This window comes from Pleurodeles waltl, chromosome 7 (genome assembly GCF_031143425.1).
Source record: "Pleurodeles waltl isolate 20211129_DDA chromosome 7, aPleWal1.hap1.20221129, whole genome shotgun sequence".
Taxonomy (NCBI): Eukaryota; Metazoa; Chordata; class Amphibia; order Caudata; family Salamandridae; genus Pleurodeles; species Pleurodeles waltl.
This window is the reverse complement of record NC_090446.1, coordinates 1,024,012,445-1,024,028,931: the sequence shown is the minus strand read 5'-3', so window position 1 is coordinate 1,024,028,931 and position 16,487 is coordinate 1,024,012,445. Positions and strand designations below refer to the sequence as shown.

The following is a 16,487-nucleotide window of genomic DNA, read 5'->3' as shown; positions in this document are numbered from 1 at the left end:
GGGATGAACAAGTTGGCAATGAGGACACTGTTGGCAAAAACTATGTATGTCTGAAAAGACCCCGGGCCAATAAAATCAGCGTAAAAGGTACTTTTGTTTTTTCTCTCCCAAAATGCCCCCCATTAAGCTATGGGCCATGTGCAATGCTTGTATACGGAAAGGTTGGGGAACTACTAATTGGGTCTGTTATTGTTTATCGTGCTTAGTCACACGGTACAATAAACCCCTTTTTATTAGAAAATAAGGACCCACCTGTCCAGTTTTCTCTGGTACAGCCGCCTCCCAGGTGTGTACTAGGGTTGGGTCCTCTCGCTGACTGATCCAGAAGGAGGGAGTGGTAGCTAATACCGTCTTTCTCTCATAATTGGGTTTAGGGGACCATTCTTGGTTGTGGTATTGTTTTCGTTCTTCTCTTTTTTCGCTTCTGCTCATTTTGTTTTTAATTTTTCATGGAGAATTGTCTGTTTGGGAAAAAGGGCTTCTGTCCACCATGAGTCCCTTTCCTTCCCTTCCTGGATACTATCCAGCAACTCTGTGAACTGGTAGAAATCCATTCCAATGATGACTTCTTCTACTAGATGGGGAATGACTCCCATTAGTATGGTCTATTTCTGTCCATTCCCCTCAAGTGATATAGGGGCTAATGGATAAGGCTTTTGGTCCTCGTGAATGCAACAAATAAACTCATAACCATTTTTCGGGTACAAGGGGTCGTCTACTAGGTCGGCCCTGATGACTGATTGGCTACAGCCTGAATCAATTAGTGCGCAAATGGCTCGTTCATTGATACGAAGCTCTTTGATATATCTAGGTGCCTCTTTACCAGTATAAAATACTCCACTTCTTGTAATTCTGATCTCCATGGGTTCTGAGTTATAAATTTTATGGGGGCAATTCCTCGCAATATGACCCCATTCGGCACAATTGTAACATAGTGGTATTTTGGTTGGGGTTTTTATCTAAGCTTTTGGGTAGGGAAAGATCTTCGGGAGGTTTGATGGGTTTTGGTCGATATCCTGAGATGGACGAACGGGGTACCGTTGGTTGTCCCTTTGACACTCCTGCCCTAAACTCCGGTGCTCAGTGGTAGGCGCAGGCAAGGTCTATTGTGGTGGTGGTAACTATTTTAGGATGCTGTTTGATCCAATTGCGAGTAGTAGGTGATAGGACTTCTAGAAATTGTTCTAGCAGAATAATTTTGATTATTTCTTCTCTAGCCGGACTACTGGCTATTAGCCATTTTAAACCCAGATCCTGGATTTGGAAATAGAGAGTTCAGGGGTTTTCCATCGGGGTCCATTTGGTTTTACGGAATCTAATTCAATAGTATTCCGTGTCATGTCCAAGTCTTTCTAAGATTCCCTTTTTGATTTCGGGATATGGAGTGGTACCGCCAGGATTTATAGCTTGGTAAGCTGCTTGTAGGGTCCCAGTCAGAAGGGGAGCTACGTTTGGCCCGATCGGTCTTCTGGCCAAGTGGCAAAAGTGGCAACACGTTCGAAATTTTTGAAGAACGTGTCGGGATCTTCTCCATCTTGGAATTTCTGCAGGACTGAACTGGGTATATTAGGGTGTACCTGAGTCGCCGCAAATATCTGTCATCTTCTGTAATGCGGTCTCATGAACCAGTTGGTTGTTGACTATTTTTGTAGCCTGGATCTTCACTGCATTCTGAAGTGTCTCTCTGTCTGTCTTTGCTTATATTTGTTGCTCCTCCCATACCATTTGGAGGTGGCATTGTCCTTCAGCCAGCCTTTGTATCATATCCTCAAGGGATGGTCTCGTTTCCAAGTTGTTACTTTGGTTGTTTGCTCTAGTCTTTCTCTTAAAATCCCACTTCTGACAGCATTGTTGTGGGTTCTCTCACTATGAATATAGATGACGCTCCTAGACCAAATGAGATGGTTTGACTTTTCTTTATTGAGAGGATCTTCTTTTGGTTTTTACTTTATCTCTACTGTTTATATGTCTTTTACTTTTGTCTCTTCTTGAGTCTTTCTTTGTCTTTCGGGATTCTCTTCCTTATTTCTTTTTCTTTGTTTCTCAGGTATGACCCGGTTTCCAGAGAGGAGTGGTGTTTGGTGGCGTTTTCCCCGAAGAAGAGAGAGAAAGGATAAAATAAAAGTAAGGGTCTTGTTCCTCAGACCTTTTTAATTAGTTTTAGGGGCCGACGGTGGGGAAGTTTGTCACCGAAAGTCCAAGATAGTATTTTACCATGAATAGGGTTTATGTAAAACTTATTTAAGTTTGAGAGAAAAACAAACAAAGGACGACCTTTCTTAAAGTCTTGACATTTAGGGGTATTAGGACTTATTTAGATTTACCCCATGAGAAGCTCACTCCTCCTTTTTACTTGGCAGCAGTGTGAGGGGGAAAGCGGGTAAAAATTTAATAAAACAAAAAAAAAGTGAATCAAGAAAAAGGAAACAAAATAAAATGGGAGAAAATAGACACAAGTAGAAAGGTGCACCAAAGTTTCTTTCACCGACAGTACCACAAAGGGTTAAGCAAGCAGGTACGTACCTGCAAAAGCCATGTCCCTCCAGGGACATGGCTGGTTCTTTGGCCTGTGTTGTGATCCCGCGTCAATTTTCCTCGGGAAGTCGTCAGGGTCGTCAAAGCTTCTTTTCCCTGTTCCTCTGTGCCTGGCTCGGGTTCCTCCTTCGGCATCTTTCCTTCGCCAATGTGCTCTGGCGGTGAGCATGCGTCCAGGAAATTGGATGCCTTTTCTCTGAAGTCCACGTCAGTGTTGTCTGACGTGTCTTCCGGGTATGGAGAAGTGCCCCCGGGGGACTGTTTGACATGCCCTGAGGGTTCGGTTTGTAGCGGGGTCGTTCCGACTCCATTACACATACTTTGCACAATATATGGCCAGATTCAATAGAAAGCCACAACATGGGGCTCCTTTCCTGCAGGTTTTATTGAAATCCCCAAAGAATGTTTGCTGTAAGAACCTTAGGTGGCTGTTCAGGAAGCGGGCTGATATCTATTCTAGGTACTCAGAAACTCATATTAATAACTTTAACCCTTTGTCAGAATTGGTAACTGATTCAGGCACTTGGTTAAATCTTGACATAATAAGAAATTGGAAGCATGTCTGATTCCAGAAACTAGGTAACTTTATGGCTGGCGATAAATGGAAAAGCCCATTGGAATTTGGGGAAGAGGTGCTGGGGGACTTCTTACTTCTGGGTCCTATAAAAAGATGCCCGATACATTTTTTGGTTTTGACTGCAGCCAGATGCATAACAGCCAACATATAGTCAAAGAGCTGATTGATCCATCGGGTCATAAGCAGGCCGGTGAGGGGGAAAAGGCTGCTCATAGAACTGAAGGGCTTGGACAGTACCTAAAAGTGATCAGAAAATGGGACAAATATGAAGGCTTAGAATTAACAGGGAAAATTTGGGCGGACAATAAGTGGTTGAACTTTAACACATTGAGAGGAACCAACTGGTGCAGAATGCTATTTTTAAGTAAATGGCTGCTCTATCTGACCCCGCAATTTCTAGCACGGTTAATCCTAATCATTCCGGGCATCGTTTTTGATGTAAAACTACAGTCATCGCAATCGTTCTCAGGATCTGGCTGTTAGCGCTGGGTTATGATCCTACCAGGAAGTGGGACCCCAAAGTTACAAAATTGTTATACATCACAATGCCAGTGGCTGGATCTCTCTTATTACAGAAGTGGTATACTTCAGTAATCCTCACTTTTGAGGAATGGGTCAGCAAAATGCAGCAAGTCAGGAAATAAGAACTGCTGTGTGCACTGAGATGCGGGGGGACCAAACGATTCTCCAAAATTTGGGGACGTTTATGAAGACACCATAGCAAATGATGTTGTAGGGGATGGTGGGAGAATTGTTCAACACTATCAATGGAGATGGTTGTGTTGTAAAATCCCTTTGGGGTGGGTGCTTAGGGGAAGGAATTTGCAATGAAATATGACTTTGGGAAACTGGTTAGCCCCAGGCGCTTCTAACAATAATTGTACAATATAAAATGCTTTATACATATGTTCTGTTTTTCTGTGTTTTTATGCCACTATTTGTGGAATATGAGTAATGTATCTTAGTACTGGGTCTCAATAAAAGTATATAAAAAAGTGTGCACAGTTTTGTGTAGCACTTTCTGCTGGCTAGTCAGTAAGTGATAAATGGTTGGGTGAATGGCCAGTGTGGGGGAGGAAGGCAGCCCCCCTCACCCTGCCGATTTCAGCCCTGGGGACCCAATCTTCTGGGGTGGCCCCCCTCCAGCATTAGAATTTTCCCTTGGGAGGTGGCAGTTCATAGGCGAGCCGGGGGGGGTGCAGGAGCCCCCTACTATGCCCCAGTAATTTTCCCCCAGGTAAGTGGTGGTCCCCAAGGCGTGGGAGGCACAAGACACCCTGCATACTAATAAATATAATAAACATGAATTAATTGCTCCATGGAGGTGGTGGTCCCTAGTGCTGCGGGGTGGTGCACAGCACCCCCACCTACTAATAAATATAAGACCCTGGGAGATGGCAGTCGCTGCGGCAAAAAAATGCACTCCCCTCTTTTATTTTTCATATGCCCCTGCAAATTTGCAGCAAACTTTTTTTTTTTAAAGTGCTTCTTGCTCTGGGAGGGGAGGGTTCCCTCTGTGACCCCCAACACTAGAGCTAAGGGGTCAGGGTGTCCATACCCAGGCCCCTTTTCTTTTTTTTATCTTTTTTTCTGGGACTCAGCTGGAGCCCCGGTCCATGATGGCTGCCAACACTTCCTGGTTGAAATGTTGGCAGCCAGTCAGAGCTCTGCAGAGTTCTGCAAGAGCTTGTTATTATTTGTGAAGTTGTTGCGGCCACAGATATATAAATTTGGATTTCCTTAAATTTCACAACAACTACTTGACAGATTTACACCAAATAACAAAAAGTGTAATCTTCATACCAAAAGTTACCTTTCTGCCAAATTTGGTGTAATACTGTCCAGCTATTCGTTATTAATCATGTTGGACACTCCCATGGGAATTAATATAGGTAATGCAAATTGTTTGACCCCCCCCCCCCTTTTTCTCACCCCAAAAGTGTTTGTGCACAAAAAGAATCACAGCACACTTTTTTCAGGAAAATTTTGTGAAGATTTCTCAAACTATGCCAAACATATAGGCAAGCCAAAAAACGCTTTTTCTATGGAAACATGGTCCTAGCTATAACTGCCTACTGTAGGCAATATATGCATATGTATATATATATATATATATACCCATATATATATATATAATTGCATGTTTTGGTTGCTTATATCTTTACCACAGTTTCATGACACTTTCCAAAATAAACTTTTTTCGGCTTTTTCCTGGAAAGTTTTCGGGTGATTCATCAAGTGGGGCCTAGAAAAAGGGGCGGTGCCAAATTGCTGTTTCCATATTCATTTTTCCATAGGCACAGCTACAACCCAGTTTGCTGAAAGATTTTACACCAAATTTGTCAGAAAACTAGATCTTGGTCCAGAAATAATGCTTTTTGTGATTTGGTACAAATCTGTTCAGTTGATTTGAGCAATCAGTGCTCAATACAATTATAATTTTCATGCTGCAAATGATCTATGAGGATGACAGGTCTTATGGAGAGATCTGACTGGCTGCCACCACATCAAACAAAATGTTGTGGCGGACATCTTAGGACTCAGGTCTGAAATAACAGTGAAAAAAGACATAAAAGGGCAGGGTAGGGAAACCCTGACTACTCTCTAGGCTTTGTAGTGGGGTCTCAGAGGACCCCGCATGGTGCCAATTTTTTTTTTTTTTTTAATTTTGCAATGAATTCATGAAGTATCCACAGTACTTTGGATAATCCCCCCATGGGGTAAACCAGGGTCATAGGGTGGCATGAAATATTTTCATTTGGTATGGGAGAGGGATCCGTGGCCTTCCTCCCTGAGCCAGTTCTGTAAGGCCGTTCTCAAACCGAGGTTGGGCACCACTGCCCTAGCTCAGTTTCATGGCTTGTGGCTTATTTTACATTACCACGTATTTTATTCATATTTTAGCAAGCCTGAATTTAGCATTTGCTTTTACATATTTTATCAGCTGCTTCTTCTAGAAAGGCAAAGTTCATGCCGTACCACATGTAATCTGTACGCCTTGTCTAAGCCTAGTATGCACAGCTCAGGATATGATACTTCGTGTTTCCAGCCCGGAGTCATTCTCTATCTCCAAGACACAGCATTACATCAGAACTACTGCCCAAATGAGGTACGGGTTATTATGTAAACAACACTTAGATATAATGTGGGTAGAGGGCATTCCAATCATGACCATCCTGGTCACATACCACACTACAGACAGCTTTGTTAACTCTGACTTTTAGGATTTCAGTGAGGATTGCCATCCATTCAACGGGCAGAACCCTGCTATGCAATTCAGTAATGGGGTTGGATCTAACCGCTTAGGTCAGACAAGGTAGAGGGGTAAAACCACTATGCTCTCATATTTAGATGTAGGGTTTTGGTAGGAATCGATATACTTTCTATAAACACACAACATGGGGGGGCTGTTCATCATCACTTTGGCTGTCATGGTGATTACTGTACTTTGTTTCATCTGCCTGATTATTGCACCACCTACGTTTTATACCAGAATGTAATAGCTTCAACAAAATGTATTGAAATCTATTTCACATTTTGTGTCACACCGTGGCATGGGTGAGTAATCGAGTGAAAGGGGTATGATCTATTTCCACGACTTCCCCGAGGAGTCAAAGTGTCATGTTTAGGTTGCCAGTATCACCTTCCACCCTGACAGGTTTGATGGTGGGGTGAAGCACTGTGAGCTAGCCTGGAGTTATGCCAACCGCATCCAAGTGGCGTGGGTTGTACATAATCTCCCACGCTCAATGGTTCTGCCGTCCCAAACATGCAGTCTTATTATCAAAATTGGAACCGCATAACACCATATTAGGGGCTGAAATAAATCAAAGAGGAGAGGGGGTTACATGGACTCCCATTCCGGGCCTTTATAGGCCCTGGGAACCTCATCCCCTGCGGCTACATGTCAGTAGAGGCTTCCCTGAGCTTCTAAGGCCACAGGGACTCCATGCCCCAATTACTGTGTCCTGGGAGGCTAAACCCTGGACACAGTGCAGGCAGGAAAACATATGCCTGCTGGCAAAAGCATTTTTAAACCTCCCATTGGGTGGGAGCAGACATTCCTTCCCTTCTTTCAGGAGCACAGTCAGGGAAGCTATATTTCCTCTCATTGGTGGGAGCTTTAAAAATGCTCCCATTGGGTAGGAAGAGGCCTTATTTCAGAGCCAACCAATGCCTCCTTGAGGAACATCAAATCTGGCATCCACCCATCAAGAGAAAGTAGACTACAAATCCTGTTTTAATCTTCAGAAACTGAAAATAGCACTGTCCTGAAACAAAAATACACAAAGATGAAAAACTTTTCTTCTGTCATAGTTCAATTTATAGCCACTGACAAAAGTGCAAATACTAAATGATTGGAGTAAAATGGTACTGATGGAAAGGTGAGACCAAGTCCATAAGGATGGTGGAATCAGAATAGTATTGCAGGATTTTCATGCATGGTGCTCAAAAATTAAAGATATATACACAGGCTTGGGGCAGTCTCAAGGTGCACACTGGAAGGCTCTAGAATAGAGAGCATTAATGATCACTGAGACAATAATGTCTTTCAAGAGAAAAATAAATACACAATTGCTCAATTGTATACCTCCACAATCTGTTTTACATCATACTCACCAGTGCAAGACTTTTCTTCTTTTTATTGATTTGTAGGTTACTTTTTATAAGTTGCAAAGTTCAAGTGTATGTGGTTAAGGCCAGCTGCTCTTTGCAGGATGATGAGACTGATGCCTCTCTGAATCAATAGTATTGATGGGACAGAATATTGAAGACAGAATATTTTACTAAATATTTTACTAAGATAGCAACAGGTAACTTAAGTATAGGTTTTATATGCCTAACTCCAAATATATCTACCATTTTGGTACATAGATCTTCTAGGTACACAGCTGTGGAATTAGGAATAATAAATCTATACTTTCCTATATATACTCACCTTTTAAAAATGTGTCTCTCGATATTATGTCCTTGATATCAGTATGGCATGATATTGCTGGTGTCAATATTCAGTAGTACAATAGCTTAGACTGCATCAATACAGCTTAGAAGAATGTGCTTTATTAATGCTGTCAGGCAACAACACAAGGGAAGGTGAGGTGCAGGAGGCCTTCACACAATGCAAAAGGTGTTGTACAAGAAAGGGAAAATCATCCTTTAAACTCTTATTAATATATACCTGATGTAATAGAAATTTCGTAAAACTCAGAAAGACGAAATTAAATCAAGAAAGGCAGAAGCCTCATACAATACATCCCAGGTTTAAAGATCTTGAATCACAGTGTGATACGTAATACTTGGGCATGTCGTGTTCCTACCTGATAGCTTCTTTCCCACGAAATTCTGGAGTCACTGCTTCAATGAAATCACTGGTACCTTCTGCAATGCTTATATTGTCGGTCTCCACCTCCATCCCACTTCTCTTGTTTGTGGACCAATAAGATGACTTTAAGAAGAAAAATGGAGAACGTCGTCTTCCATAGGTGTCTGGTGTCAAATAATATATATGTTATGTTCAGTATACTCAATTTTGAAGAATATAGTTTTCATATCTTTTTACTATCCACACAAAATTGTTAAAGTGATTAAACAAAATGGAAAATTATCCACCTATATTAAGAGCGGTACAAAAGGAAAGCATAATTTTTTGTGATGATTTGCATATAAGTCCATGCCACTTTAAAAATGTTCTATTACATACTATTACAGATATTGACTGCCGTCTATCAGTTTTATGAAATATCTAAACATAATGTGGTTAAAGAAATTATGAATAAGCAGACAGATGAAACATTTATAGCAAAAGCTTACTGATGATATTTAACAAAGTTAGATTGAGCTTTTTTTGGTTTTAGGTCGTAAATCACAAGTGAATACATCAGGAGTACCTTTACATCAAGTCAGTATGTATGTGTTTTTTTAAGTATGTACATTTATATTAATGTATGTCTATTTCTTTTTTTATTTTTGTTGCACATATTTATATATCCATTGGGTACATTGGGTACATGTAAACCTGTGCACACATCTATTTTGAAATTAATATTAGATTAACTACTCCCAAACTTTTCAAATTAATTTTTGAATTATATACACACACACTACTGGTGGTTGCCAGTAGGTAGCTATAGTTAGATATTTAAGACCTAGTTTCCTCGGAGAAGCATTTTTTGTTTTGCTAATAACGTTGACGCCGTTAGACGAATCTTCACAAAATTTTCAAAACTAGTGTATCAGTCAATTCAGCTGCTGTCTGAAAAGTTTCAGGGTGACTTATCAAGGGTGGACTGAGAAAAGGAGGGTCTCTCCATGCAATTCCAATTGGGATATTAGACACGTCTACAGCCCAAACTGCTGAATGGAATTACACCAAATTTGACAGATAGCTAGATCTTGGTCCAGAAAGTTCTCTTTTTGTAATTTGGGATAAATGTGTTCAGTAGTATTGAAGTTATAAAAGGAAAGAAAATTATGTATTATCTAGAGACGCAATCCACCACAGATCCACTGCAGTAGACCCGTGGTTCCATACACCACAAACAATGCCCTGTGCTGGCTACAACCACACAGAAAAGTTGCAGGTGCCATTTTGTGAATCAGGACATGGTTCCTGTTGGGGGATGAATAAAGATAAAATAGAGTATAGGAGGTCAGGATAGAGGTATCCTGCCTCATACAACTGATCAAGGGGTCTGTGAGGAACCCTGCATGTGCAAGAAATTGCCCAAAAATGGTTTTGTGGGGAGCACAAGGATCTGTGGGTCATCTTCGGAGCGTAGTGCGGCCCCCTGATGTGAATGCCCAACAGATCCATGGATCTAGACCCCAATCAAGAAAAACTAACCCACTTATACACCCACTTACACACCCACACAACCACTCACACACCTACTCACATACCCATACAGCCACTCACACACTCATACACCCACTTACACACCCTACCACTCACACATCCAATCACACACCCATACAGCCACTCACACACCAATTCACACACCCAGACACTCATATATCCACTTGCACACCCACTTATACACCTACTTACAGACCCACACAACCACTCATATCCCCACTCACACATCCATACAGCCACTCACACAACCATACTGCCACTCATACACTCACACCCACACCCACACAACCACAGACACACAGTCACACACCCCTATACCCATTCACACACACCCACACCCACTCATACACCCACTTATATACCCATTCAACCACTCACACAACTACTCACAGACCCAGAAAATCACTCACACACCCACTAACAGATCAGCACAGCCACTCATACATCCACTCACACAGCCACTCACACACCCACAAAACCGCTACCACACCCAGTCATAGACCCACACACCCACTCACACACCCATAAAGTCACTCACACACTCACTAACAGACCCACACACTCACATGCACCCACACTTTCACTCATACACTCACACACTTACACACCCACACAAGCACACCCACCTGTTACAAACTAGTGTACCCACTCACACACACATACACTCATAAACCCATTTATATACCCATAAACCACTCACACACCCATTCACCCACTCACACACCTACTCACACATCTATATGCCATCTTACACAGCCACACAACCACTTAAACACACAACCACTTACACACCCATACCACCAATCTCACACCCACTCAGACCCACTAAACCACTCATGCACCGACTGACTGGCCCACACAGCTACACACATACATCTGCTCACAAACTGAGTAACTCACTCTCACACACCCACTCACTCACATACCCACAAAACAACTACATCTTCACAAACTCACACAACCACTCACACACCCACTCACACATCAATACAGCCACTCACACACCAACTCACAGACCCAAAAAACCACTCACACATCCACTCACAGACCCATGCAGACACTCACACACATAATCACACTCCCACCCACTCACACACCCTCTTAGACATCCACACAACTACACACACACCCATTCACATACCCATACAGCCTCTCACACACCCACTCACAGATCTACAATGTGGGGTTGGCTACTTGCAGGGTGTTGGCTGCAGGGCCTAAGGCCAACCATCTGCTGTGCACAGCCAAAACCTGTGTGTAGAGTGGGGATTGACTACATGCAGGGGGTTGACCGCAGGGACGTAGGCACGGGGGACGAGCTGGGCCAGGCTAATATATTTGCTGACTTGGCCTTTCTAAATGTGAAGTTCAGTTGAGCTGTCTGAAGCTTACATGTTTCATTTAATTTGTGTCAGCCTTCGTTCATGCGAGCTGTATGCAGTCCCGATCTGAGGCTTGCATTTGTTCGGTGAACGCAACTCTATTGAAACCGTAGCATTACAACTGAAATTGTCTGCCCCTGTGCCTCTAGTACTCAGTGCACCTCTCAGCGTCGTTTATAGGGAGTGTCTCACCTGATGTTCGGCCTGCACTGGGATCAAAGTTGGTTTTATTTAGCTGCTGTTCATGGCGCACAACTGCTTGCCTGAACAGTGCACTGGAAGGGAGAAATGGACATTGAGCCATTGAATGACGTATCTGTCCCAGAAAATGCCTTCACGATTTGGGGCATCAGTCTGAATTTAGGCTGGAAATGGAATGGGAACGACAAGCATGAGGGGAACAAATAAAGACAGGTATGGACGAGTGTCAAGTAACAGGCAGTAGTTTGGAGACTGGTGATTGATTCAAGTGAAATCATTATGGAGAAACACTCACAAAATCTAACTCATCTTAGTGTTTGATGCATTCAGCAGAAAGAGTCAAAATGGGGAAATCATTACATTTTGATAAAAAATAGACATGTGTGTAACTGCAGACTTATTAAAATGGGCCCTGGGACAAAATGATCAGTTTGCACTCACAGAATGGGGTCAAAATATTCAGCTTTTCCAGCAAAAAGCAATAGATTTTTAAACTAATGTGTGTTATGTTCAAATTTAGGTGGTCATTCTGACTTCAGCAGTCTTTACTGAAGTCAGCCGTGTAAGCGGGCACCGAAAGACCACCGGATTACACGTCACCAAGACAACACTGGCAAAAAATACCAAAAAAACCGACACTGTCGGGCAGAACAATAGCATGAAAGAGGCATCTGCACCCCCAGCAGCGCCACACCGACAACATCCCACCCACCAAATCATGATTCACAAATCAGCACCGCAGTCTTAGCACAGTGGCAATCCATTGGCGGTCCGAACCGCCAGGGGTAATAAAGCACCTTCACCAGAACACGGCACCACATTGGACAATACCAATACCCCACACCTGATACACATACACACACCACACACACCTGACGACAGCAGTACAAAACACACCACCGCACATACCCAGAACCCTTTGCACTCAGAAAGTTTGACAGAGTGAGGCAAGAGCACACTGACAGAAGGCACTGCACCTAGATATCACAGGCACCATCACACTGAACACGCATCACACAACACACAAAATCAAGAGAAACACAACACACACATCACCACTACACACAAACACCACAAACCACACGCACATCCTATAACTCAAATTCACACCAACAAACAGCACACCCAGCATCCCTGCACAACACACACCCCACCACCCACAACACAACCACCATGGCACCACAAAAAAAACTCTTTGGAGCACAGGTCCGGCAGACATCCATAGCTGGGAAAACGGACTTACGGCAGAGTATCGTCATCAGGGTGAACATAGTGGGAAACCGTCCATCCACAAGAGACAGCATTAGAAAGAGGTGACACGACCTATGGGGGAAGGTACAGGCCATGGCATAACAACACCAAATCACCGTCCATCCATTAGTCACACAACACCACTGCCATCTACATCAGCACCTGCTACTGGAATGGAGGCCCAGCAGGAGGACCCACAAACCACCCCTACCCCTGCAGCTGAGGGACCCCCCCGTAAAAGAGGTCGGCCATCCAGACATCCTGCAGGACCTGAGGCAAAGAGCAATCCTCCCACCAGGAAGTGATCCCTCTCCTGACCTGTCACCCTTGTGTGCTACTGTTACACCCTGTTGGCTGTCCAATGCCAAGTTCCCATCATCCCAAAGCTAATGGATACAGGACCTGTGAAATATACAGCTGGACCACCCACTCTCATCATCCCCTAAACCAAGTCCCTACTCCTCTGGACTGTGATATAAAACACTCACTAAACACCAATTAGCACAAGTTATGGTGCATGTGTCTTCATTGTTTAAAGTGGCATTTCAGTTTACAAGTAACAATCAAGTACACATATCGTTGCTGCAAGAATGTCAAAGTGACAGATGTAGTAGGAATCTCCAGCTGGTGTGTAAGTATATCCATAGTATAGTAACATCCAGTGTCAAGGGTGCCAACAGGCATTTCAGTAATCAGGTTGCAAACAGACAGGTGACCTGAAGAGGGAAAATTACATGGAATAAGGCTCAATGTTGTAAGGCATGTAGTCCATATACATACATCAACAGCAGAACAAAAACACAGGATGATTGCCCCAACAGCTATGATACCACATATCTAAGGGCCTGCATTGTCACTCACACACATGTCTAGTAAAGTAAAGATTTCACATAGGCGACATCCTCTACTTATCACCTCCTTGAGTAGGGAAACACCTGGAACAATGAGTCCTAAACCACGAAGTCGTGGAAAACAAAAGCGAAAAAATGCTTTCGTTTTCCATGACTTCCTTGTTTTAGGGCCTTAACGACGCATGTGTGAACCACGTACATGCATGGTTAAGGCACAGAAGAAGGGAGTCGACACGGTCAAGGAGGAGGTAAGTTTGGGGCTGTTTTTTTGGGGGAGGGGTGGGGGGCTCGGGTGATTAGGGTTTAGGGGTGGGAGGGGAGTCAGGATTTAGGTTTTAGGGGTGGGTTGGGGGGTTGGGGTGCTTTAAGTTTTAGGGGTGGTGGGGACTCTGGGTATTTTTAATTTTTGGGGTGGGTGCTCAGGGTGATTAGGGTTTAGGGGTGGAGAAGGGGGTCAGGGTTTAGGTTTTAGGGGTGGGTTGGGGGTTGGGATGCTTTAGGTTTTAGAGGAGGGGTGGGGACTAGGAGTATTTTTAGTTTTTGGGGTGGGGGCTCGGGTGATTGGGGTTTGGGGCGGAGGGAGGTCAGGGTTTAGGTTTAAGGGGTGGGTTGGGGCGTTGGGGTGCTTTAGGTTTTAGGGAAGGGGGTTGGGGTTGTGGTAATTTTGGGGTTGTGGGGTTGGGATGGTTGTGGGGGCGGGGATCATAGTAATTTTTAGGGTTGGGAGGCCAGGAGGGATGCATGCTGGAACCGTGCATGCTGATCACTAATGCCTTTACCAGGAATGCCTTTACAATGAAAAATCACTGTTAAGGCATTCATGGTAAAGGCATTAGTGATAACAACGAGGTCGTTGTTCCGACCTCGTTGTTGAGGCATGGGCGGTTGAAGCACTCGTTGTTTCAACATATAACCCCTTGAGTAGTCAGGATCAGGTGGTTGCCACACAGCAGCTGACAATGCAGCATGATAGGCATACACAACAGGACAAGACTGATAAGACTCCCTTACATTCACCCAGACAGTCAGACTGAGGATCTAAAACCTTTGGCACAACCATAAGGATGTTTTGTTATGGCACCATCATTACACACATGTCATTGGCAGCAATGCATTTCAACTGCCCTTCATGGTAAGTCAGCTACCTTTCAGGGTCAGAAACCAAGATGGAAGGCAGTAGTCTTCACACACACCTTGATGCATGCAAAATCTGAGTACAGACTAGCATTACCAATACATAGTTCAAGTGCACATAACATCCAAATCACACATACCTGTTTATCATCAAAAGTAGTGACAAATCCGGTCAGTCCTGTTGTCATATGCCTCATCCTCGGCTGCCTCCTCCTCAGTATCAGAGTCACCGGCCTCAACCACTGCTCCAGCATCAATGTCCCCCTCCTGCAACAGTAGGATGTGCCTTCTGAGGGTCAGATTATAGACCATACATCATGCAACCACGATCTTGCAGACTTTCCCTGGTCAGTATTGTAGGGCATCACCAAACATATGGAGGCAACGAAATCTAGCTTTCAATAGGCCAAAAGTCTTCTCAATCACCTGCCTCTTCCAGTCATGTGCCTCATTGTACCTGTTCTCCCCTCCTGTAGTTGATTGTCTAATAGGTGTCAGGAGCCAGGGCAGGTTGGGGTATCCGGAGTCACCTGTTTGGAAAAGGAGATATGACGATTGATAACAATGTTAGGCCTAGTGCAGCTTGTGTAGGGGGGGATATCAAACATCTGACATGGAGAGCAGTACACATACCTATTAGCCAGGCCCTTTCTCCCTGTAGCTGTAACATCAATGCAGAGACACTGCTGTTCCTCAGGATATAGGAATCATGTACCGAACCAGGGAATTCTGCTTTTACATGTGTTATGTACTTGTCTGCAAGACACACAACTTGTACATTGAGGCAATATGAGTCCCATCAATGTCCCCTATTACATGTGGGACATGTGTTATATTGTACAAGGTTGCTTTAACAGTGGGCAATTGAGCATGTTGTGGGAACCTTATGTATCTGTTCACATGCTTGAGTAGGGCATCCCGCAAATCCTGTAACACCTTACTGAACTTGGGCTGTGATATCCCTGCAGCCAGTCCCACAATCACCTGAAACGAGCTACTGGCCAGAAAATGCAGGACTGCCAACACCTGGACTGTTGGAGGGATGGCATGGTGATTTTCTCAACAATGGCAGAAGGTCTGGCGCCAACTGGGCAACCAATTCCCTGATGGACACATGGTTCAGTCGATAGACCATGATGATGTGGTGCTCTTCCATGGTTTCAAGACCTATTAGGGGCCAATAAACTGGTGCATTCCTCATCACTCCATTTTGGCGGTATCTAGACAGGGAGACAAGCAACAATCAGGGCATATCTCACAATGTTGTGAACCAAGTCTGACATACGACAATCATGAAGTATTGGTCATGTAAGCTGGCTGTCATGTTGTGGAAAGACACATTACTCCACACTCCATTCCTACCCAGACAATGCCACATAATGCCATACCTGTGACAAGGGATGTGCACAGGACATGTAAACAAAGACTTTCCATGGGTTCCACCATGAAGATTGTCAATACAAACATAGGTAGTGACAAGTGTGGTGATGTCACCTGACACCCACTACATATGTGATTGTTCACAAAATGTTACCTACATGAATGAGACGATATGCAGGTAATGACGCAGTGTGAACCCAGGACAGTTATGTAACATACTAAAACAGCATCCGCCTGTCCTGCATGCATATGACAGATGGAAGTGACCTCATTCTGCCGGCAGCAGTCGTCATGGCGGAAGGCGGTCGGAACCGCAGTGA

At 43.9% G+C, this 16,487-nt stretch overlaps 1 protein-coding gene across 1 annotated transcript in view; it reads right to left on the bottom strand.

Moving 5' to 3' along the window:
- The window catches only part of LOC138245863 (ATP-binding cassette sub-family A member 9-like), a 2,236,336-nt gene that overhangs the window by 1,818,918 nt on the left and 400,931 nt on the right, over positions 1 to 16,487 (bottom strand). The window contains exon 10 of the mRNA XM_069199841.1: positions 8,431 to 8,599. Within this exon, the coding sequence (XP_069055942.1) occupies positions 8,431 to 8,599 (169 nt within the window). The remainder of the gene's footprint in view (positions 1 to 8,430; positions 8,600 to 16,487) is intronic.